Source organism: Natator depressus, chromosome 2, assembly GCF_965152275.1.
Source record: "Natator depressus isolate rNatDep1 chromosome 2, rNatDep2.hap1, whole genome shotgun sequence".
NCBI classification, from domain to species: Eukaryota; Metazoa; Chordata; order Testudines; family Cheloniidae; genus Natator; species Natator depressus.
In genome coordinates this window covers 54315384-54330280 of record NC_134235.1, presented here as the reverse complement: position 1 = coordinate 54330280, position 14897 = coordinate 54315384, and the positions used below count along the sequence as shown (strand labels likewise).

The following is a 14897-nucleotide window of genomic DNA, read 5'->3' as shown; positions in this document are numbered from 1 at the left end:
CATTTAAGGGATAATATGGTTCATAGTATATAATCTAGCTGCTAAGTGAAACACAAAAGGATGTGCTAATGTAGTAAATATTTTACATAAATTTCCAAAGGAAATATCTGGTGTTCTGTGCACACTGAAGTAATGGTAATGTGCTTAGTGATTATTTGGGTTAAAATTTGAAGAGAGTATGACACCGGAGCTTACCTTGTGGTCAAGTGGTAATATAAAGGGCTTGAATGCTGAGCTCGGTCCCTCACTAGCAGTTTCTCTTAGCCCTGGTAAAGAGAGAGCACCTTGCACCCCTCTCTGACTGTTCCCCTCTTGCTAAAGCAAGGTGTGCTGTAATAGGCTCTGGTGGAAGTTGACTGAATCTTTTTGACTGAAGAGAGTCACTGAAACATGAGGGTGATAAAGGAAAGAAATAATACCTTCCTTCCCTCTTCCCCCCACCCCAGAAAATCTTCAAGACTATGGTAGGTAGTCAGGGGATGCCTCTGACCACTCCTTACCATGGAGATAGTAGAGACATCACTCCTACCATTTCATCTTAAATACAGATTGTTATAATTCTACACATCTTGGTACTGTGGAAAAGAAGTTTCTGGGGAATTAAAAAAACCCACAGAAGTATATTATCCAGCAGCAGTCAGTGTTACAATGCCAAGTGTTCTAGAGTGGTTCAGGAAACTGCTAGACTATAGAATGTAGCTGGTTCACTCTTAACAGTCAACTGATTTCAGTGAAGGGTTGATGAAGGTAGGAGAGCCTATGGGTCAGTGAATGAGCAGCAGCAAAAGGGTTTATTTTCACAGCTTTGGCTTCTATAGAACTTTGGGTGGATACCTTATGATGAAAACCAAAACAGTCCATAATCACGAATGATTCATAAATTTAAAAAACCCAGCAAGATAGCAGCAAAAAAGGTCATGCAGTCCAAAACATGACTTGTACTTTCCAAGTTGTTGCTTAACAGACTTTCTATGTACTGCTTTGTGTGTGTAAGTGATCAACAAAATCAGGTAAAACAGATAGCTTTGTTTATCTTGACCTTACCTAGCGGGTGTAACATTTTCCAATATATTATATATATATACATAATAGTAACATATATAATGTTACTATTATATACTGCTGTTGCCAAAACTCTAGGTCAGTCACAAACAGTAACAAGGTAATCAATAGTTTGATATAAAATTTATAAAACTTTTACACTAAGAATATGTTGTATCTACCCAGATCTGCCCGGAAAACCCTGTGGAGCATAAAAAGCTGGATTGTATTCCTTTAATACAGCCTCTCAACTACACATAGGACTAGGCCCTCAGCTGGCATCAGTTGAAAATTGTAAATTGAAATTAGTGGGCATTGTGTGGCCAAATCTCATAGTCAATTTTGAAAAATCTCATGGAACCTACATATATTGCCATCCCCTGAATTTAGCTGGCAACATTTTCCATCCAGACTGCCAGCCAAATTAGTGCTCAGTAGGGCATGTCTGCAGTCTCCAAAGGGTTAACAAAATGTGACTTAGCACAGGTAATACAGATTCTTTGGTTTCCATATATATTTTTATTCGTGACTCTGGAGGTTACAGTGGAAAGATCTCAAAAATTGATTTTTTATTAAGCCAAAGGTAGAAATGTGAAGACAATTTCGGTGTCTAGTTCAGAAACATGCAACATTAGTCTGTTCCCAGTTACTCCAAAATGAAAAAGCTCATCATTCTGCACTAAAAGTTATTTATTTTCGTCATGTGATACAATAGAGCTTTATGTAATGAATCACCAGTTCTGATGAAAGTAGGAGTAAGTTCAACACCTGCAAGAGTCTAGCGTTTGCAGAATGCATGAGGGTGGTCTAAGTGTCTAAAAATGTATGTAATGGAAACAGGCTCAGCGTAGATTTATTTCCCACAAAGATTTGTCCTTATGTTTTACCTGGCATGGTTGTTACAGCTAATCTTATTGCCTAGCTTAATAGGTGAGCTGTGAAAATATTTCATTAAATTCAGTGACTAGCTCTGATTTGTGGTGGTTTTTTTCTTTTAACTCTCCCCCTCCCCCCACCAACTTTTAGGACAAACTCACAATGAAGATACAACATGCTTGTATGCCCTCTAAACTAAGCTAGTGGTGGTAATATATAGAGAGGTTTGCATTGTTTTTACTACCTTCGATCAGTTTAGTGGGAGCAGTTGTTCTGTATTTAATCCCATGAGTCAAATTGTTTTGCAAATTCCTTTAACATTAACCAGCTCAGAAGCCAGCCTTGTCCTTGTTAGGCTCTGGAACATTTATTTTTGCATTATAACGTTGCAGATTTTCTGTAATGTTTCAGAACTGAGAGAAGCCTATGGACATTTTCCTGCCATAAAAGAGAAGTCCTTACAGTAGTTTCATGCACAAGAAAAAAATTTATTTTGCATAAATCTAATACATTTAATACTGTAATGTCTTGGATGTACAGCTCTTTTAAGACCTAAGAGTCAACTTTTGAAATTTGAATTATTAATTACAAAACAGGTTGTAATTCTGCATCAACTCACAGTGCTACTACAGCCAACCCTAATATGTGGTACAAATTAACAATTTTCCACCTAATCTTTTTCCCTTTGATTAATTATATAATAATTAGCGATGGACCTGAGCCACAAATCTGGATTTCAGGCACCAAAGTTCAGAAATAGCACCCGTGGTCGTGGTTCAATACATGCTAAATATAGGGCCCCATTACAAAACGTGGCTGGGAATTGGGAGTTGCAGCCTTCCCGTGCCTTCAGTGCTGGCGGATGTTGGTATCTAGAGGTATCACTCTCCTTGTCGTAAACGTGAACTGTTACTCCTCATTGTGTTCCAAAGTGTCTAATTGATTTTCTCACTATTTTATTTATAAAACAGTATCATGTTGTGATGACTATGTTTGGGGTACAAGTCCTGAGGCCAGATGTAAAGTTAATAAATGGGTGGTAACAACCCCATATTTACAGTTCCATTCTAAAATGGGCTTAAAATGAGGCACAAATTCCTATTTTTCTTTTAAGTAGGTGGCCCTACTGGTGTGGAATTTCACACATTGTTAGTTTTTATGCCTGTTGAATGTGTTTGTTGGCACATGCAAGATGATTAACCTTGATGGAAACACCCTTCCTAAACATTGTAATCGGAACTTAAATGCTGGCAAAGTGGCACTGTGACATCCATGATGAAGGTCCTGTGCTGTATCCGTGTATTGCAAAACACACAGCAATAAGGAAGCTGAGTGGTCCATGGGAGGATGGGTCATGGGATGTAGAGTCTTTTACTGCTATAAGAACAGGAGTACTTGTGGCACCTTAGAGACTAACAAATTTATTAGAGCATAAGCTTTCATGGGCTACAGCCCACTTCATCGGATGCATAGAATGGAACATATAGTAAGATATCTATATATATAGATATACATACAGATAAGTTGAAAGTTACCATACAATCTGTGAGAGGCTAATTAGTTAAGATGAGCTATTATCAGCAGGAGAAAAAAACTTTTGTAGTGATAATCAAGATGGCCCATTTAGACAGTTGACAAGAAGGTGTGAGGATACTTACCATGGGGAAATAGGTTCAGTATGTGTAATGATCCAGCCACTCCCAGTCTCTATTCAAACCCAAGTTAATGGTATCTAGTTTGCATATTAATTCAAACTCAGCAGTTTCTCATTGGAGTCTGTTTTTGAAGCTTTTCTGTTGCAAAATTGCCACCCTTAAATCTTTTACTGAGTGGCCAGAGAGATTAAAGTGTTCTCCTGCCGGTTTTTGAATGTTATGATTCCTGATGTCAGATTTGTGTCCATTTATTCTTTTGCGTAGCTATGTCACCTCTCTAAATATAGCCCAGGTCAGCTGTGGCCAAAAGACATTATCTCCTTGGCTGTTTCCCTAGGCAAAATGAGCTGGTGATTTGAATCCCGTTCCTAGTGGGAAGTGTCCACATTACGAACCATGCTGTTTGATTGTCGTGAACTAGCACCCTGTTCTCTTTCAGCTGAGAGGCAAGTAGTTGCATTGGCAAAACACTGGACTTCTCTCTCCTACTGCTGATTGGGCTGTCCCTCCAAGACAGGGTTGAAACACACTGGTGGGGCGAGGAAATTTGCACTGCTTTCCGTACAGTAACTGTTAGGCAGATAAATAGCAGCACTGTGATCTGGCATCTTTCACTGAATTAATATATCCTTTTAGAACAAGTTTGTGGCCCCACTTACATGGCTGCACAAGACGTGCATAAAGCTGCTCACAGCACTGGGGGGAAAGCAGGCTGTGCAGAATCACTGTGTCCCACCCCTCACACATGTGAATGGAAAGGGGCAGAGTGAACCATCCATCACCACCAACACACCAGGCAACAGAGGTGTGCTGCAGCATTGGCAGATGTGATACATTGGGTGTAGACCTGGTGCAGTTTATTCTCTCTCCATAGCAGCGGGGTCCAGGGGGAGGGGAGACTGTGACTCACTGCCTCTGACTAAGGGCAAATGGATAAATCACAAGCTAGCCCCAGAAATGACACTATTTTAGGGACCTAACTTCGTCAATCTGGAATATGCCTAAAAGAGGATATAATAGTGCATACACTTTTCCATCTGCAGCTTTTAAAGACATGCTTTCACTGTCAATTGTGGTTTGATTTTAAATAACTTTGATTTTATTAGCTTGTGTTCTATTTTACACCATGATCAGAAAGAACGATTAAATCTAATATAGGCAGAAGGACAATTAAGAGGCTTAATAGTCCTACAGATAAGATAGGATTGTTTTTTCCTAGTGCCTGTATCAGTTGATAATGAGTTCAGATTTTTTTTTAAAAAATGTACTTTTTTTTTCTTCCTTCAGAATTATGCAGAATTTTTTTTTTAAATCACATTTCTTACCCTGGTTTACAGAATCACTTCTCTCAAAGCAACATTTTTTAGCTGGACTAGTCATGCCATTTTTAAACTTCTGCTTATCTGAGGTTAGTACTTCCCTGCTGTCAGGGGTACATGGCTTAGCTTAGAATGTGAAAGAACATCTCAGGCTACAAGTTGCAAGGTCATAAAGAATTTGAAAAACAATACAGGTGTCTAATAATGTGAAAAGAATATCACTGTGGCTGGGTCTGAATAGTGTTAAACTTTATTAAGCTTGGACTGACAGTGAGTTGAAGCTTGCAGTCTATCTGGAGCTATGCATCTATCCTCAGCACCTCTGGTTCCAGGTCCATATTTGAATCCAGCCCAAAACAGAGTGATTACCATTTCACATTTTTGTACTCATAATTTTAGATTGTATTAATTGTCTGTGACAAAATTTAGTCATTTTCTGTGGCTGAAAATTTGATGACTGGACTATTGCAACTAAACTAAAAAAACCCCAAAGTTCTTTCTGAATGAATAATTTGAGTCAATTTTGGTTGTTCTGATACAGTGTTTGGGATGACATCATGGCCAGATTTTGCCATGTTTCTGACAATGAGTAGTGCCTTTCTCTGCAAGTAGCCCCAATGGAGTTAATATTTTTTTTTTCAAATCAGTAGGGCTACCTACATACTAAGGACTCCGTCCTGTAAAGACTTATGCTCATACTTAATCTTAGACATTTAAGTAGTCTCATTGTGTAACTTTGAGGCCTAAGGTGCCACTCAATGTGAATTTGGAATCTCACCCCATAATTTCTACCACATATATACTATGCTATTTTCCCCCACACTTTATCACTTAACCCAGGGTGGACAGCTGAGTTCCAGCAAATGACAATGGAGGATTTATTATAAATTCCTCTCCTTAATCAGGCAAAGCTCCCAGGATCACATCCAGATTAGCTGATGAAACTAGTCAAATTACGAGAAACAAGGTAGAATTAATGCTAGCTTGCATTGATCCCATGTATGAATATATGAACCCTGGATGGGAGGATAATTTAGCCCAAATTGTATCTTGACTGTAAAGGTCATATCTCTACTAAATGTCTAAATCCACATTTATGTAAAATTTCATGAATATATGACTTAATTTATTGTGATTTATGTAACAAAACCATAAAAAAGGACACTATAAAAATAACTGCCCTACTTTGGGCTGTACTTTTTGTTATATAAAAGGAATCTATTTAATGGGGTTTTAAATCATCACTACAAAGCATCAAGTGCTTCCTGCTCCTCTGTAGTCAGTGAAGGCTCTGATGAACCAAAATGGATGAGATTCTACTGGGGAAGGCCAGGCTTGGTCATTTTATACACCTTTCATCTTGTAGAGCTCTGTTCAGGAAGGGTTTCCTGAGCCCCAGCCTATGAGGAGGATTGTGGGAGAAAGAGTGAGGATAGAAGGAGCAGGATCTTCAGGTACGGAGAGATACTGACAATTCTCCTTGAAGAGGGCAAAAGCACCAGCTGGATGTGCAGTCCTGAGGCTTCAATAACAGATGTCATGTTGGACAATGTCATGTTTGCAATGCAAAGTAAAGCACATTGGAAACATAATCCAAATTACACGTATAAAATGGTGGTGTCTAAATTAGCTGTTACCACTTAAGAAAGAGATCTTGGAGTCACTGTGGATAGTTCTCTGAAAACATCCAGTCAATGGCAGCAGTGGTCAAAAAAGTGAGCAGAATGTTGGAAATCATTAGGAAAGAGATAATAAGACAGAAAATATCAATTCTTTGCCCTCCACACTTTAAAGTTAAGCAGTACCCAAGTCATTGTAGCCTGGGGCTCTGAGCATGTACTCTAGCCGTATACAAGTATTTTATGGCCAAAAACTTGCTTAGTGTTGTATCCTTTTTTGATTCTTGGGCAATTTAAAATTTTGTGTGAAAAAGCTAGTGGCCATTTCTAGAAATATTACATCTTCATTCAAAATCTTCTCAAAAGCTTAGGCATCAGAACTGAAAAATCATTTTAGTTAACATTCAAACCTTTATGTACTATTTAAAGTAGCATGTTTATTCTACCAGTTTGGTGAATAATTAAATTATTTGCAATTATCCCACTGCAAATGTACAACTATTGAAAATCACTTTCAAATTGAAAAGCTTAGAAAACATCAGATGATTTTAGTGCATGATGAAAACTCTTCAAAGAATTTTGCTAAACAAATGTGGTATTTCAGCTACAGATTTTTTCCCTCTAAATCTTTCAAGAAAATCCTATATCTGCTTTTTAAAAAGTTGGGCTTTGTTGGAAAAGTAAGTATGGTTAAAAGCAGAAATCCAAGTACCATATCATAAATGTAGAACAGTTCTCTTAGGGCCAAATTTTTAAAGGTATTTAAGCACCTGAGATACAGATAGGAAATTTCAATGGAAGTTAGACAGCTAGGTGCGTACAGGGTGTTTCAAAAACACTTACCTGTGTCTATATGCACATAAATACGTTTAAAAATCTGACCCTTAGGAGAGAAGGTCTTTCATGTTTCTAGACACAAAACATTTTAATGCCTGGGATCCCAATCCCAAGAATTTGGTAGAATTCCCAGATATAATAGTCTTCTCTTCTGGTTTGTGGTGTTCAGAAAGTCATATTGATTCTTGAGTGAAAGTGGAGAAGTTAAATAAAAGGTACCACATTGTATACTTTGCCTAATATTCTGGTTTCTGGATAGATGCAATGAAGCTTTGTTTTGATTGTGATTAAAAGGCCTGATTCAAGGACTACTGAAGTTAGTAGGCTTCTCTGACTTCAATAGGCTTTGGATCAGACCCCAACAGACTACATAATGCAACTGGATTGGCCTGGTGACACTATGTAGTGCAGGGGACTCACACATTGCAGCATGGTGTTGGGTTGAGGAGCAGGATGTCTAGAAAATAGATGTTATCAGCTTCTGGGGATCAAGGACCAGCCGTGTGTGTGTGTGTGTGTGTGTGTGCTGTCCCATCCATGGCAGGTCACTGGTCTGAAGAGAGCCACACATGGTTCATCTAACAGAGAAGTTGCTTCAGGGCATAATCCAGCCACTAACTGCTGGTTGGGGGAAAAGTTTTCCACTTTGGGCAAATTATTTCACACTTTTCCACTGTGGGGTTCTTGTGCCTTTTTCTAAAGATCTGGGTGCACTGGCTGTCTTCTGAGTCAGGCTAATAGTTTAGATGTTTGATATGGAATGTTTCTATGCATACATTTTTAATATGATAGTGGGATCAGTTGTTTCGACTATGCTGTTTCACTTTCCCTGCCCATTCCTAAGAAAATACAGATCTCTCAGCAAGCTCCAGGATCCTTGTAACAAGATGAAGAGGAGGAAGTGGTGGGACAATAGGGGACATGCATGGTGCACCTCTGCCAAATAATGCAGAGAATCTGTATAAGTAGGAAAACATCTCTAGGAGACGGATTCAAGAGGCACCCTGCTCTGTGGGATACCCTGCAATGTGATGCCATGCTTGCTGGGATCCAGACAAGAGGATTCATGGATTCCTTGGCCAGAAGGGACCATTGTGATCCTCTAATCCACTGGTTCCCAAACTTGTTCCGCCGCTTGTGCAGGGAAAGCCCCTGGCGGGCTGGGACGGTTTGTTTACCTGCCGCGTCCGCAGGTTCAGCCGATCACGGCTCCCAGTGCCCACGGTTCACTGCTCTAGGCCAATGGGAGCTGCTAGAAGCAGCACGGGCTGAGGGACGTACTGGCCGCCACTTCCAGCAGCTCCATTGGCCTGGAGCATTGAATGACGGCCACTGGGAGCTGCGATCGGCCAAACCTGCAGATGCGGCAGGTAAACAAACCGGTGTGGCCCTCCAGGGGCTTTCCCTGCACAAGCGGTGGAACAAGTGTGGGGACCACTGCTCTAATCTGAGCTCCTGTAGAGAACAAGCCATATAATTTTCCCAAAGTAATTACTATAGCAAATCTTTTAGAAAAATATCCAGTCTTGATTTAAAAATTGCTCCTGATGGAGAATCTGCCATAACCCTTGGTAAATTGTTCCAGTGGCCAATGCCAGGTGCCCCAGAGGGAGTGAATTTAACAGGTAATAATCTAGTGATCTCTCTCCTGCCATCCATCTCCACCCTCTGAGATACAGAGGCTAGGGACACCATTCCTTACCCATCCTGGCTAATAGCCATTAATGGACTTAACCTCCATGAATTTGTCCAGTTCTCTTTTAAACCCTGTTACAGTCCTCGCCTTCACAACCTCCTCAGGCAAGGAGTTCCACAGGTTGACTGTGCGCTGAGTGAAGAAGAACTTCCTTTTATTTGTTTTAAACCTACTACCCGTTAATTTCATTTGGTGGCCCCTAGTTCTCATGGGAATAAGTAAATAACTTTTCCTTATTCACTTTTTCCACACCACTCATGATTTTATATACCTCTATCATATCCCCCCTTAGTCTCCTCTTTTCCAAGCTGAAAAGTCCTAGCCTCTTTAATCTCTCCTCATATGGGACCCGTTCCAAACCCCTAGTCATTTAGTTGCCCTTTTCTGAACCTTTTCTAATGCCAGTATATCTTTATTGAGATGAGGAGACCATATCTGTACTCAGTAATCAAGATGTGGGCGTACCATGGATTTATATAAGGGCAATAAGATATTCTCTATCTTATTCTCTATCCCTTTTTTATTGATTCCTAACATCCCGTTTGCTTTTTTGATTGCTGCTGCACACTGCATGGACGTCTTCAGAGAACTATCCATGATGACTCCAAGATCTTTCTCCTGATTAGTTGTAGCTAAATTAGCCATCGTATTGTATGTATAGTTGGGGTTATTTTTTCCAGTGTGCATTACTTTACATTTATCCATATTAAATTTCATTTGCCATTTTGTTGCCCAATCACTTAGTTTTGTGAGATCTTTTTGAAGTTCTTCACAGTCTGCTTTGGTCTTAACTATCTTGAGCAGTTTAGTGTCATCTGCAAACTTTGCCACCTCACTGTTTACCCCTTTCTCCAGATCATTTATGAATAAGTTGAATAGGATTGGTCCTAGGATTGACCCTTGGGGAACACCATTAGTTACCCCTCTCCATTCTGAAAATTTACCATTTATTCCTACCCTTTGTTCCCTTTCTGTTAACCAGTTCTCAATCCATGAAAGGATCTTCCCTCTTATCCCATGACAACTTAATTTATGTAAGAGCCTTTGGTGAGGGACTTTGTCAAAGACTTTCTGGAAATCTAAGTACACTTTGTCCACTGGATCCCCCTTGTCCACATGTTTGTTGACCCCCTCAAAGAACTCTAATAGATTAGTAAGACATGATCTCCCATTACAGAAACCCTGTTGACTTTTGCGCAACAATTTATGCTCTTCTATGTGTCTGACAATTTTATTCTTTACTATTGTTTCAACTAATTTGCCCGGTATTGACGTCAGACTTACCGGTCTGTAATTGCCAGGATCACCTCTAGAGCCCTTCTTAAATATTGGCGTTACATTAGCTATCTTCCAGTCATTGGGTACAGAAGCTGATTTAAAAGAGAGGTTACAAACCATAGTTAATAGTTCCACAGTTTCACATTTGAGTTCTTTCAGAACTCTTGGGTGAATGTTATCTGGTCCCTGTGACTTGTTACTGTTAAGTTTCTCAATTAATTCCAAAACCTCCTCTAGTGATACTTCAATCTGTGACAATTTCTCAGATTTGTCACCTACAAAAGATGGCTCAGGTTTGGGAATCTCCCTAACATCCTCATCTGTGAAGACTGAAATAAAGAATTCATTTAGTTTCTCCGCGATGACTTTATCGTCTTTCAGTGCTCCTTTTGTATCTCAGTCGTCCGGGGCCCCACTGGTTGTTTAGCAGACTTCTTGCTTCTGATGTACTTAAAAACATTTTGTTATTATCTTTTGAGTTTTTGGCTAGCTGTTCTTCAAACTCCTTTTTGGCTTTTCTTATTACATTTTTACACTTAATTTGGCAGTGTTTATGCTCCTTTCTATTTACCTCACTAAGATTTGACTTCCACTTTTTAAAAGATGCCTTTTTATCTCTCACTACTTCTTTTACATGGTTGTTAAGTCACGGTGGGTCTTTTTTTAGTTCTTTTACTGTGTTTTTTAATTTGGGGTATACACTTAAGTAGAGCCTCTATTATGGTGTCTTTGAAAAGTGTCCATGCAGCTTGCAGGGATTTCACTCTAGTCACTGTACCTTTTAATTTCTGTTTAACTAACCTCCTCATTTTTGCATAGTTCTCCTTTCTGAAATTAAATGCCACAGTGTTGGGCTGTTGGGGTGTTCTTCCCACCACAGGAATGTTAAATGTTATTATATTATGATCACTATTTCCAAGCGGTCCTGTTATAGTTACCTCTTGGACCAGATCCTGATCTCCACTCAGGACTAGTGGGTTCCTGTACCAGCTGCTCCAAGAAGCAGTCATTTAAAGTATAGAGAAATTTTGTCTCTGCATTTCATCCGGAGGTGACATGTATCCAGTCAATATGGGGATAATTGAAATCCCCCACTATTATTGAGTTTTTATTTTGATAGCCTCTCTAATCTCCCTTAGCATTTCATCGTCACTATCACTGTCCTGGTCAGGTGGTCGATAATAGATCCCTACTGTTATATTCTTATTAGAGCATGGAATTACCATCCATAGAGATTCAATGGAACATGTGGATTCATTTAAGATTTTTATTTCATTTGATTCTGCATTTTCTTTCACATATAGTGCCACTTCCCCCCCCCCCCCCCCGCATGACTTGTTGTTGTAATTAAAGGGGCTTTTAAAGGAATTGTTTGATGGCTATTTTTGCAAGAACAGCCACCTCCAAATAGCTTTTCATTTTTATTATACTGTGAATGGTAGATCTTACTGCTGTAGTGTCTCTGGCATCAGGTAGTGCTGTTGCAGGAAACTTCACCTCTTGTACCCCAAGTAGCCATTTCCATGGCCCTGTTGGCCTGTGTGTGTTTGAGTTTTCCATGGCTTCATCCTCTGTCCAGGTCACCTAAGGTTCAATCCTCTGCCAGGATAACAAAAAGTCCATCTGAAATTCCAAATAAACATCTAAAGAAATGATTCTTCTGCCCATCTTGGGCCACGCTAAAGTTATCTGCTTCTTGGTCCCCACTTCTGGTCCCTGTAGAGTGTTCCCCTATGTTAGTTTTTCCCAGCACGGGGTTTTCCCTCTACAGTAGAACCTTAGAGTTATGAACACTTTGGGAATGGGTTCGTAACCCTGAAATATTTGTAACTCTGAACAAAGCATTATGGTTGTTCTTTCAAAAGTTTACAACTGGACATTGACTTAAGACAGCTTTGAAACTTTATTATGCAGAAGAAAAATGCTGCTTTTAACCATCTTAATTTAAATGAAACAAGCACAGAAACAGTTTCTTGACCTTGTCAAATCTTCTTTTTAAACTTTACCTTTTTTTTAGTAGTTTACATTTAACACAGCACTGTACTGCATTCACTTCTTTTTTTTTTTTGGGTCTCTGCTGCCTGATTGCATACTTCCAATTTAGAATGAGGTGTGTGGTTGACCAGTTAGTTCATAACTCTGGTGTTCTTATCCCTGGGGTTCTATTGTACTTCCCGTGTTAGGGACTCTGGCAGCTTTCCTCAGGGACCGTCCTTGTTCCTTACAGGCCCTTTTTTAGAGCCCTCTGCCACAGGAGCCTGACCTGCTCTCTGTGGGTCTCATCAAGCCTGACTTCCCCAGTCCTTTCCCAGAAGGGAACTCCCCTTGCTCCTCTTTTCTGGGTCTCCTCCCTTAGACTGAGTTCCCAGTTTTGTTTAAGAAGTCCTCTCCCTGATTTCCCATAGCTGGGTCATCATTATAATTAGGTTTCCATCACACTCAGCAGCGGATAATTCTTTGATCACAGGCTACACTGAGCTTGACTTGCCTTAGAGGGCCAACCTGTGATAAATAGTATATAACCAGTCATTGAATGTAGCTAATTAAACACCTGCTAGTTAGTTTTACAGTTCTCTGCTGGAAATCTTTAATGTAACTGTATTGTACAAAGAGTGGGTTTTCATAATTAACTCCTGGGATCTTCATAAATGTATGGAATCCTGCAAAACAGCATTTAAGAGCAGCATGTGTATGGACCAAATTCTGCTGCCCTCCTTCCTCACTGCAAAACCTGCATACAGTGGCTTTACATCGGGGTTGAGGAGAAGGAATCTTCCCTTTAACATAGTGGCTTGGTGTAACATGTCTATGCAGCCAGTTCACTACCACTTGTGCAGAACATTGGTTTTGAGAGCAATTGGGAATGCGAGTATGAAGTCTTTCTACCCTGTGGTTCTGCATGTGTTTAAGGCCTTCCATGCTCACAGAGACTGTGTGTAGCAGGGATCCAGGGACTGGGCAGCATTTGGCACTATGTTGTTAAAATGAGCAGAATCAGCTGCTGGACAACCTTTTCAGTTTCCTCGAGAATTCAAGCCAATATGACTCCTGATAAGACTTGTCTATGGAACATTCTAAGATTATCACAAGAATTGCTTTGGTGTGCCATAAAAGAAAACAGATATAGGCAGAATATGGCATGCAGAAGCAGTTTTACAGCTCCTCCCATCGCTGCACATAAGTGGCACCGTTTACAGTTAACTTTGGATTATCAATCACTGATTGCCAGCAAAACAGAGTAGATCTCATCATACCGCATTTGTACTCTTGAGTAGCTTTCTTTTACTGTTTTCCCATTCAATGATGAGGCTGTCGGAACCAGTATTGGACATGGACATGGCAAACTACAGTGAAGTCTTAGATCCAAATTATACTACTTTGGAGTTTGAAACTATGCAGATTCTGTATAATGGCAACGGTGAGTTCTCATCTGCTCAGTGATGCAAAATCAAGCTGTGGGTTTAACGGGAAAAAGTAAAACTGAGTAATGCTATAAGGTGCTAGTTAAGTGTTTTATTAATAGAGCATTTGGGCATGAGGGGTTATGGCAAGAAATCTGCTCTTTTACACTTCATCACTAAATCTAAGTTAATAAAATAACTTTTTTATGTTAAAGAAAATATAATACCAGTTATGTGTAAGAAAGTAAGTGAACTCCACTGTCATCAGTCAATTAATCAAAGGAAGAAAAGGGTGCTTTCAGCAGTTGTTTTATTTACTGTAAAACAAATGAATAACTAGTATTGACAGTTTGGGCATGAAGGTAGATTTTGTACATAACATTTAAAATGACAGAACAAAATTATCCAGAGGTTTGGGAAATTTTACTGATTATGGAGAAAATGATCTCCTTGCTCTTGCTGCCTAGTTTCTAATTGATTGGCTCATATTTTATTTGTATAATGTAATCCAGTCTTTCCAAATTATATATATGTGAACCAGAGAGAGTTTGTAATCACATTGACTTCTACAGGCTAATGTTTAGCTGGGAGAGGCGTTTGGTATTTGATGAGTGTAACATTTTAACTTAGGTTAGAATTGTTTATGATATGGGTTGTTATGCTATGGGTTTTTGTGACATTCAATTTGTAAAAATATTGCCTCAGCATGTAGCATGCTGTATTTAACTTTACCATAACTGAATATTCTACCACAGACATAAAGGAAATTTTAGTCTTTGTTTTAATTTCAAGGAATTACTTTAAAGTTTAGAACTGAAATTCATTAAGGATAAAGAAAGTATATTTAGCACTAGCTCAACAATTATTTTTATCTACTCTCAACCTGTAGACCCATTGCTGCTGTCTGTAGTTTGTTTTTTTAAAGGCAGAGCAAATATTTCAGCATTTGTGGAAAAGTTCATTTGTACTTGTATTTTGTTCCATATAACTGAAAAGTGTTCATTCTGCATATCTCACAATATAGAGCTTAAGTGGGCCTGTATAAGTGTGTCTTGAAACTTTTGTTTTGATTTCTGATGCTTCGATTTCAATTTCTTTGCAGCCAGAATAGTGAACAGAAATGTAGATTTAATTATTGATTCTGCCTAGAAGAAGAAAAAATAACATTTGTCACG

The 14897-nt window shown here is 39.2% G+C and overlaps 1 protein-coding gene across 3 annotated transcripts in view; it reads left to right on the top strand.

The window, feature by feature from the left end:
* HNF4G (hepatocyte nuclear factor 4 gamma) overlaps window positions 1–14897 on the top strand; it is an 80050-nt gene that overhangs the window by 41032 nt on the left and 24121 nt on the right. Inside the window, exon 1 of one of the 3 annotated variants that reach the window (XM_074944211.1) lies at window positions 13507–13739. The exons of the other annotated variants lie outside the window; for them this stretch is intronic. Coding sequence (XP_074800312.1) covers window positions 13622–13739 — 118 coding nt within the window. The 5' untranslated portion in view covers window positions 13507–13621. Of the gene's footprint in view, window positions 1–13506; window positions 13740–14897 lie in introns of those variants that run through there. 3 annotated transcript variants of the gene reach the window in all.